We start from the raw sequence: 9347 nt of genomic DNA on the forward strand, positions 1-9347 counted from the left end.
CCGGCGTGTCACGTGGCCGAGCGGCGTCCGGGGCGCCGAGCTGCGGGCGTTGGGCATGGACTCTCAGGCCGCCGGGGCCCCGGGACTGGGGGCGGCGGAGCCGCCGCCGGGTCTGCCGCTGCTGAGCACGCGGGAGGCGCCCCCCCGTCCGGGGGTGAGCGCGGCGCGGGGCCTGGGCGCGGCTACCACCTGCGGCCCGGTGCGGGAAGTTGCGGGGCTCGCGGGGTGGGCTGGGCGGGGGCCTCGGGGAGCCGGGGAAGCGCCTCGGACCCGCCTTCTGCAACCCCGCCGTTTGGGCGTGCGCCCGAGCTGGAAACGGCCGGGCTGTGGGGCGCGGCACCCCGAGGACGTGGGTGGGCGCGCCGGGCCGGGAGGGCTGGCTGTCGGCCGCAGGGCGACTGTGCGTCCTTGCTAAATGGGAGGTGATGCTGCTGACCCAGAGCTGGCGCCGCTACTGGGGGGCCTGGTCTGGGGCCAGGTGAGGGCAGCGAGGAGAGCGACTTTCCCTGAAGGGTCCGTGTCCCTTGGTGGGGGTGCTCAGCTAAGCCTGAGCACCAGATGATGTCTCATGCGCTCTCGCCTTTTCACTGAAACCAAAAGGCCGCGTTTGACGCAGGGTTTCCAGAAACTTGTTTTCATTTGCGCGCCAGACAGCTCCTGGCTTTTCAGAGACGGTTATTACAGTCATCTGCCCTTGTTTACAGTCAGCAATCCGTGTTAGAGGGTGAGCTCCTTGAGGGTAGGGACCCTCTGTTTACTGCTGTAAACCCGGCGCCTAGCATCGTGCCTGGCACCGTAGACACACATATTAAGTGGATGGAGGAATGGAATGCTTGTCTAAGCATCAAGAGATACCATATCTTAACCAAAATATGAAAAATGTAGTGATAAGCTTATAAGGAAAATTACTTTAGGGTGCGGGTAGGATAAAACTAATTTTGTCAGAGCAGAGCAGGAAGGTTTGTGCGCTTTCTCTCCAAGATGAGACGGTGGTGGTCCTAGCAAAGGCGTGGGGATGAAGAAATGCGGGGCAAATGGCTGGGAGCTTGGGTCACGGAGCTGGGAGAGAGAACTTTGCTGCACAGGTTGATGGAGCGTGAGGGGGAGGTGTGGATGCCACGGCGAATTTTGTGCTCCAGCAGTGGAGGCCTGTTGAGTTTTTCATCAGAGGAGTCATTAAGCGTGTAGGGCTGCGCAAGATGGGTGAGTGGGAAGTCAGTTAGGGAGCTCTTGAGGTGGAAGAGATGAGAGGTCCTACTACTGGTCAGCAGGAGTGACCAGGAGTTGTCGCTGACTACAGGAGATGGAATTGACTCATTAAATCCAGGTAGGACTAGATCATGAACTAATTGGGGCAGGTGCCAAACGCAGTTTAGATGTAGGGGCCAAGGAGGTGGATTTCAATTCAACAGATGTTATATTCCTGCTGTGTTTTCATAAATGTTATCTCATTATAAACCTCCTGCAAGGTCAGAACAGTCACCCCCAATTTCCAGAGAAGGAAACCTAGGTGTGGTGGCTGAAGTGATGTGTCCAGGGTACACACTGAATGAATGGGATTGAAATCAGGTCTTCTCATGCAGGCTGTGAATATTTCTCATCCCACTTACAAAGAGGTCTTAACAGGTAATAGGATTTCAGGAACTTTTGAGTGACGGGAGCAGAGAAGCATATGGGTGGCTATGGGAGAAGACGATTTCCCTTCAACAACTAAAGCTCTGTTGTCCCCATGTGTCAGTCAGGAGACAGAGAATTTGATAAAGGAGCTGTTAACTAGACAAAAAATTAAGTAACTGAAAAGCTAAAAACAGGGAGGTAGCCACTGCGGGGAAACAGCGACCTGCCCTAGGGCTGACGGAACAAAGGGGTGAGTTTGGAATGACTGAAATGTACAAGCTCAAAGGAGAGGCTTTGCAGGGAGCTGAAATTCCAACCTCTGAGGAGGGGGCACTGTCCCGGCTAGTGCTAGAGTCTCCGAGCTTGGAGGAGGGGTCCTGAGGGCCCGAGACTGAGACCTCTCAAGACAGGGCTCGAGAGGAGGCTGGCTCTGCACGTGCTGGCAAACTGTGCACTGGATTCAGTGGCCACTCCAGGAAGGCAGGCGATCCTGCTGGCAGGGCTGATGCTGACAGGAAGAGGAAGCAGCAAGGCCCAGTCGAACAGGGCACAGCAGAAATGTGGGTGGCAGAGTCCCTGCCCCAGCCTCACAAAGGAGGGTATGGAAGGGTGGGTGTGGGGCTGAAATACTGGCCTTACCCGAGATATCCAAGTCCTGGGTAATTGTTTCTTCTTCCCGCAGGCTGCCTTTGCCCCAGCTGGCCGCTCCGGTCAGGAGAGAGAGACTGAGAAGGCTGCGGATCGACTAGGCAAGTAGGCAGCAGAGCCTGGGGTGGGTGTTGGGAGACACCAAGGAGGTCTGTATTGTGATTATCATCTGCCAGAGGCCCTTTGCCTCAGTGGCATTTAAACTACCTGAAAACATAAACTGTGCCTGCCTTCTCATGTGAATGAAAAGAGCTGGTAATTAACGGCCTTATTTAAGGCAAAACATCTTACTGAAAGTAAATGATCAACCCTACTTCTAAAACTGGAAACAGAACAACAATTTTTAAGTAAGCGCTCCGGTGGCTGAGGAGCTCTGCACACTTGTTAACTGCTGCCCTCTTAGTAAGTCTGCCAAAAATCTCCCGAGTGCACGACCAGGCCCTCTCTGGTCTGCCAGTTATTTGAAGACCTTCTTCCTTTTGTCGATTTCTTAGCCAGTGGAGCACAGAGCATCCCTCACGATAGTCCTGCCCATGGTGAGGGCACCCATTGTGAAGAGGAAGGCTTTGCTGTGGATGACGAGGATTCTGATGGGGAACCGAATCCCTGGGAGCTGTCAGAAGGGGTGTCCGGCTGTCCCCCCAGGGAACAGGCTGCTGATCTTTTTAACGAGGACTGGGACTTGGAGTTGAAAGCAGATCAAGGGAATCCATATGGTAGGTGTGGGGTTTTTGGGGTCCTAGGCCAGGCTTCTGAGACCCTCCTACACATTAACCCCTAAACAGTTTGGAAGAGGGACCCACATCCATGAGCTTAGCCTGATAGCTCTCATAGGTCTGAAACTTCAGTGACAGCTTCTCTTTCATATGGCAGGGGGGGAAGTGCCAGTTTTGCATTTTATTATATAATGTATTGGTCAGTTTTAACATTGAAACAGTGTTACCGTCTCCAAATATCTTTGTGTGAACGGAGCGGCTGTAGACAGAAGCGCTGTGTTCACCAGTTGCTTCCTCTGCGCTGCTAGGAACCGGTGTCTGAGAAGCAGGACTGTGGGTGGCGTCAGAATGAAGGTGCTTGGGATTCTCCACCAAAGGAGGACTGTGTGTGTGTGTGTGTGTGTGTGTGTCTGTGTGTGCATGTGTTTAAGCAAAGACAGTGCAAGTGTCTGTCCCCTAGACATTTTTGGCTCTTTTCACTCTCCCTCCTTTCTTTAATCTGTCTTTTAAAATTGCCTGCAGATGCTGACGACATCCAGGGCTGCCTTTCTCAAGAGGTCAGACCCTGGGTGTGCTGTGCCCCGCAAGGAGACATGATCTATGACCCCAGTTGGCACCATCCACCTCCACTGATACCCCATTATTCCAAGATGGTCTTTGAAACGGGACAGTTTGATGATGCCGAAGACTGAGGGCGTAGCTTTTGCCTGGTGAGTGGGTGGGCCCTCCAGGTCAACGTCTCCTTTCTTTGAGGTGAGGTCTCATATCTGAGGAAACATTCCCAGTGATCCCCGAGTTGGGCACACAGACTGGTGTTAAATAAGGTCCTCTATCCCCCAGTTCTGTTGTTGTTGTTGTTTTTAATGAGCTCCTCCTTGGAATGGGTGAGTGTTTATGTCTGTGTCGGGAAGGAATGGTGTTCTTTATAAATAAAAGTAGAAAAAAAACCAGCATGCTTTTGCCTACTTTTTTCCCCCCCTTTTTCATTAGATACTTCTGAGCAAAGCCTCACTCCTTCATTTAAAGCCCCTCACTTACATTTTCAGGATTGACGTTGTCTGAGATGAAACTACTCTGTGAAAGAAAACGATACTTTAGTTTTTGCCTCTGTAGATCTGGCCCTATTGACCAGAGATTGGAACCCAAGAGACACTGGTGACTTTGTGGCTGACTGCTATTCCTGGTGATGGAAAATTGACCATTTACTTAGTTAACAAGGACTTTCTGTAGGCTGGAAAATGAAATGGCAAATTGATTAAACCAGCAGTTGTATAGCCCTCAATTGGCATGAAAGGATTTTACACTCTACTTTCCTTTTAATCCGTACAATTACTTACATGTCACTTAAATTTTTTTTTTTAACCTCATTTGGGAGATGAGGAAAATAAGGCTCAAAATGTTTTAACCTCTTCCAGATCACACAGCCAGGAAACGGCAGAAATGCGACCTGAACCCTCCCATGACGCTGAAGTCTGTTTCCATGGTTGCCCGTGTGTGTGTGTGTGTGTGCGCGCGCCTGGAGGTGGGACCTGGGGGCCACACCTCGGCAGGTCTGTGACACACCAGACCATGTCACCGTTGCCTCTTAGGCAGGCTGGGCACCTCCCTGCCTCCGTATTGAAGCTGAATCAAGAAAAAGTTTCAGACCTGAAATCCACGGCAGTTGGATGAACAATTAACCATTTAAGCTATTTTTCAGAGACCCCATAAAATGTGTGAATATGGCAGCACCTAATGAGAGAGGGCAGTAGCTTTGGCCGTGAGGAACCCTCATGGCCAAGGTTGTCCTAGGGAGAAAAAATGGTCCCTTCCGCTGTCCTTGCTGGAGAGACAGTCGTAGACCACATCCCCACACCACTCTTGCTTTACCCCTCCCGGTGCCATGGCTGATTAGACCATGAGTGTGTCGGACGTGAAAAGAGGAACTTGAGAAATTGAGCTAAGAAACACTGAGGGCTTGAGGAGCTGGCAGGGCTGCCAAATAGAAAGGTGGTATGGACAGGCTACGTGGGCCCACGTGCAATTATGAGGCAGCTGAAACCGAGTAAAAGGAGAAGTCACGAGGCGGGGAGATTACACGTATGTCAGAGGGAGGGACGGAAGAAAGGGTAAGGAAAGTACACGTGCATGAGTATCTGAGCAAAGAAAATTTACAAGCTGCTGCTGCTGGGATCCATGGAATGGTTGTGAATTTAGACTCTCCTGCTTTTCAAAAGTTACTCTTTGCAGTTCCTCCTGGTTCTTTCCAGCAATATTCTCCTAGAGTTAAAGACATCAGAATGGCTTTCACAGCCAAAAGTTGTGTGTGTCAGGAGAACAAGAAAAGTGGGGAGGGGCTAGTCAATTGTTCTGATTTAGGTATCGTTCTGGTGCCCCTCCTAAGATGGATCAAACAGATAAGGATGGAGACGGACAACTCCCCAGGCTGTGAACACTGGTTCACACTGGGGAGTTAAGTGGGGTGAAGGGGGGGTGAAGTGCAAGTAAGAATAAGAAAGTAGGGACGTGGAAAAATACTAATGATATAATAAGTGAAAATATAGACTATAAAACCACTCTGATAATATTGGAAACATGAAAAAATGGCATATGTAAGTGATAAGGATTAATATGGACAAATGGAAACGATTTGATTAGACGGTGGAGGTGTTGGCAGTTTGCTTTTATATTTTTGTTACTTTAATATAGATTTTGCAATGAGGTATTTAAAGGCAAGCTGTTACCCTAAAACAGAGTTGCCTCCTCTGCCTAGTCTTCCCCATTCTCTCTGACAAATATCCCAACACTTGCCTCCCTCTGCTGCAGTCACCGGCTTACGGGTCCACCTCCCTCCTTAGGGTGAGTGCTCTTTGAAGGCAGGACTACATCTTACTCCTCAGCACCCCTGTTTCATAGCATGGAGCCCAGGATGAAAACATTCAGTAAACCTGGCACAAATTCAGTCTTCTTCAGTAATGGTGCAGTATTTGCCCAGGCGGTGTTTAGGGTTGACTGACAACATCCCAAGCTGGTGATGAAAGAACAAGGTAGGGACTTCCCTGGAGGTCCAGTGGTTATGACTCTGTGCTTCCATTGCAGGGGGCACAGTTTTGATCCGTGGTTGGGGAACTAAGATCCCGCATGCTGCACGGCATGGCCAAAAAATAAAATAATTACCTCAGAAGGAGCCCATTCATTGCTGGCTAGCGCTACTTGTTGGAAGAGTCTCTCTTGTATGGAGTTGGAGTCTACCCATTTGGTGGTCGTGGTCTGCTCTGTGGTCCTGACACTCTTTCCAATGTAGGAAATGAGCACTCTTATCCTCTCTCTGGCTTTTCCTTTTCTAGGCCGTTGTAAACATGTGTCTGGAATCCGGGGGCGGGGGGTGGGGAAGGAGGTGGAAGGGGAAGGGAGAGGGGACTGTTTTGGGGATTTTTGAGGTTTTGGCAGGCGTTGCAGCGTTGAGAGAGGTTGAACTTGTTCAGCGAGGGCTTGTGGAATAGAAGAGGGCCAAGGACAGCGCCCTGGGGAGAGTTAGCGATTACAGGGTAAACGGAAGAATTGGATCCCAAGAGCAGGCTGTGGCAGAGGAGGAGGAAGACCAGGTGAGTGTAGACACCACTCAAGCCAAATCTAAGGAGAAGAGAGTTTTAAGGAAGAGGGAGTGGCCATCTCTTCTAGAGAGAGGCAAAGTAAGATGCAGGCTGAAAAGATATTTTGGGATGTGGGAATCAGAAAGTGCTCAGAGAATGTATTGACTCGGTGCAGGTGCAGGGATGGGGACAGGGCATTGCAGGCTAACACATTTTGGGGGATGCACCTGAGCCCCTGGTGCTACTGTTTCTCTTGGCTGGGGAGCAATGGTGACTTCCGGCCAGCTTCTCTCAGAATGCACAAGCCAGGCTGGAAGAGGCAGCCATGCGACAGAAAAGGAGGGACCAGGGAAAGGGACAGAAGTGGGCAGAGGCTGCTGGAGAAGTAGAGGCACAAAGGGACTGTTCGGAGGGACAGTCGTTGGCGTTTCTTTCAGACAATGTCATTTACCAGGAAAGAAACCACAGCTGACCACTTTAAAAACCTTGGGTGATGGAAAAGAGAGGAAAAACGTGTTTATCGTGTACTGGATGACATTTCAGATATACCCTCATTTCTCTCCTGCCCTCTCTCCATGCAAGCAGGCTCATTGCCTTAGTGGAGGCATGTGACAGAGTCGAAAACAGCCAAGAACTTTTTTTAGTTTTGGTTTTACAGAAAGGGATTTTTAAATTAAAAAAAAATTTGTTTTGGTAAGGAGGCAAGGGAGTTTGGGGCCAACAGACTATGAATCTTGTAGGCATTTGGGAAGAAAGAATTTCCCCCAGGCCAAAAAAAAAAAAAAAAAAAAATCCCCTGGGCTATGAGAAGGAAGATGGAGAGAAGAGAGAGAGAGATCTGGAGACGCTAAGAGCAGATGGAATGATGAGCTCTGCTTCTTGGTGTGTCCCTGGGGAGTTAGGTCCCCAGAGACTGACAGATGTTGGTTCTTCTAGGCGGTCAGGACCATCTGGCAAAAGGTGCCCAGGCCTTGAGCATGCAGAGAACCTGATGGACCCAGAGGGGCCATGGGACAAGGAGGACCTGTGAAGATGGATATTGGATGACATCATGCACTGCTTGAGGAGGTGAGAACCCCAGAAGGCCCAGATGGAAGCTCGGGGTTGGAAATTGGGATGGTCAGAGACACACAGTTTTGCTTCTTGGACCCCCAAGATGCAAGAGATGCAGAGTTAACAGAAGCCTAGATGAGAATGACTTACTGCTGGGGGCAGGGGACCAGGCCATCAGGTAGGTAGAGAATGGCGTATTGAAAGTATCAGCATGGGTTGATTCATATCAGAGTGTTGATAATTGTTTCTTCATTTTTATTTTCTATCTGGATGAAAAACTTGCCATTTTTGTACTGTGGCAGAACAAACAGAATTGTGCCATTCACAATTTGTATAAGTGGTTTTGGGTATTGTTATTTTTTAAAGTTATAAATGCGTTGGAAGTTTCCTGGGTACTCTTTTTTTAAAATGTTATTTATTTTTATTTTTGGCTGCGTTGGGTCTTTGTTGCTGCGCACGGGCTTTAGCTGCGGCGAGCGGGGGTTGCTCTTCGTTGCGGTGCGCAGGCTTCTCATTGCGGTGGCTTCTCTTGTTGTGGAGCACTGGCTCTAGGCGCGTGGACTTCAGTAGTTGTGGCACGCGGGCTCAGTAGCTGTGGTGCACGGGCTTACTTGCTCCCCGTCATGTGGGACCTTCCCGGACCAGGGCTCGAACCCGTGTCCCCACCAGCATTGGCAGGCGGATCCTTAACAACTGCGCCACCAGGGAAGTCCCAGTTTTGTGTATTTTTGATGGCTCTGGCGTGTTTCTGTCTGTTATAGCTTTCTTCCCTTTGGGAAGGTCTGGGGGAAGGTACCCTTTCACCCCACCTCTAAATTAGTTTGGTGCTGTTTATAGTGGGGACAGTTTGGTCATCCTGAGACCTCAGGGCGGGGATGGTAGATGGTGCTTCCCCTAGCTTTCTCTCAGATGCCTGGGTGGCTGGGTGGGTTGACAGTGAAGGCTGCAGGGACCATTCTCTTTATATAAAGAAGCAGCTGGTTGGACTCTGCAAGGCTCCAGTGCCCTGAGGAAATCTGAGACTGTCTTTCAGTGGGACGGAAGCACACTCACTGGCTAAGTAAATATCTTGGCGCTGCACTGCCCTTGGTTTTCCGGAGTTTGCATTCTTGGGCCCAGCTTTTCACAGGATGGTTGGAATATGGAGAAAGAGGAAAAAACACAAAAAACAACCCAATACTCTGGCTGTAGCCCATCTGTATTCTGCCTCTCAGTTCTCCCAGAGCAAATTCCCCACCCAAATAGCAGAATGCTGGGTCTGGAGCACTCTGTGTGAGCGTGCACACGTGTGTGTGAGTGTGGCAGGCCCAGGAGAAGTTGGAGGGTGTAACAGGAGGGCAAGCAGCACGCTGGCTCCCGCTTTGTTGACTTAGCGAGTCTGGCTGCAAAGCCAAGGCCTTTGGAAAGAACGGCCTCCCAGCTTCCGGCAGTTTCTGTTATGCTGGTTCCAGGACTGAGCTAGATCTTGCAGGTGCTGATGGGCAGGAGGAGAGTTCAGTTGGGTGCCAGGGCACCAAGGTTTGGAGAGTTCCACCAGGATTTGTGCTTGCTGGGGGCCTGGGGAATAAAACACAGCCACAGGGCTTCCCTGGTGGCGCAGTGGTTGAGGGTCTGCCTGCCGATGCAGGGGACATGGGTTCGTGCCCCAGTCCGGGAAGATCCCACATGCCGCGGAGCGGCTGGGCCCGTGAGCCATGGCCGCTGAGCCTGCGCGTCCAGAGCCTGTGCTCTGCAACGGGGG

General features: G+C 50.8%; 1 protein-coding gene across 3 annotated transcripts; it reads left to right on the forward strand.

Moving 5' to 3' along the window:
- On the forward strand, positions 1-3941 carry COPRS (coordinator of PRMT5 and differentiation stimulator). 3 transcript variants are annotated; one of them, XM_081219579.1, is made up of 4 exons: positions 1-199; positions 2300-2370; positions 2764-2981; positions 3504-3941. In XM_081219579.1, exons 1-4 carry the CDS (start codon positions 56-58, stop codon positions 3671-3673), a joined length of 603 nt encoding a protein of 200 aa, XP_081075705.1. In that variant the 5' UTR covers positions 1-55; the 3' UTR covers positions 3674-3941. The 3 variants fall into 3 exon arrangements, with proteins under 3 accessions (XP_081075705.1, XP_081075706.1, XP_081075707.1); XM_081219580.1 differs by having other exon boundaries at positions 3-154; positions 3504-3940; XM_081219581.1 differs by lacking the exon at positions 1-199 and adding an exon at positions 255-478.
- The last annotated feature ends 5406 nt before the right edge of the window (positions 3942-9347 follow it).

The sequence above is a fragment of the Mesoplodon bidens genome (genome assembly GCF_964165515.1).
Source record: "Mesoplodon bidens genome assembly, chromosome: 19".
Classification (NCBI taxonomy): Eukaryota; Metazoa; Chordata; class Mammalia; order Artiodactyla; family Ziphiidae; genus Mesoplodon; species Mesoplodon bidens.

Bases quoted from the DNA above. Each gene is read 5' to 3' on its own strand.
- COPRS (XM_081219579.1), top strand. From the start codon at position 56: ATGGACTCTCAGGCCGCCGGGGCCCCGGGACTGGGGGCGGCGGAGCCG. The intron at 2,371-2,763 runs GTAGGCAGCAGA...TTTCTTAGCCAG, and splicing joins GCTGCGGATCGACTAGGCAA to TGGAGCACAGAGCATCCCTC. The intron at 2,982-3,503 runs GTAGGTGTGGGG...AATTGCCTGCAG, and splicing joins AGATCAAGGGAATCCATATG to ATGCTGACGACATCCAGGGC.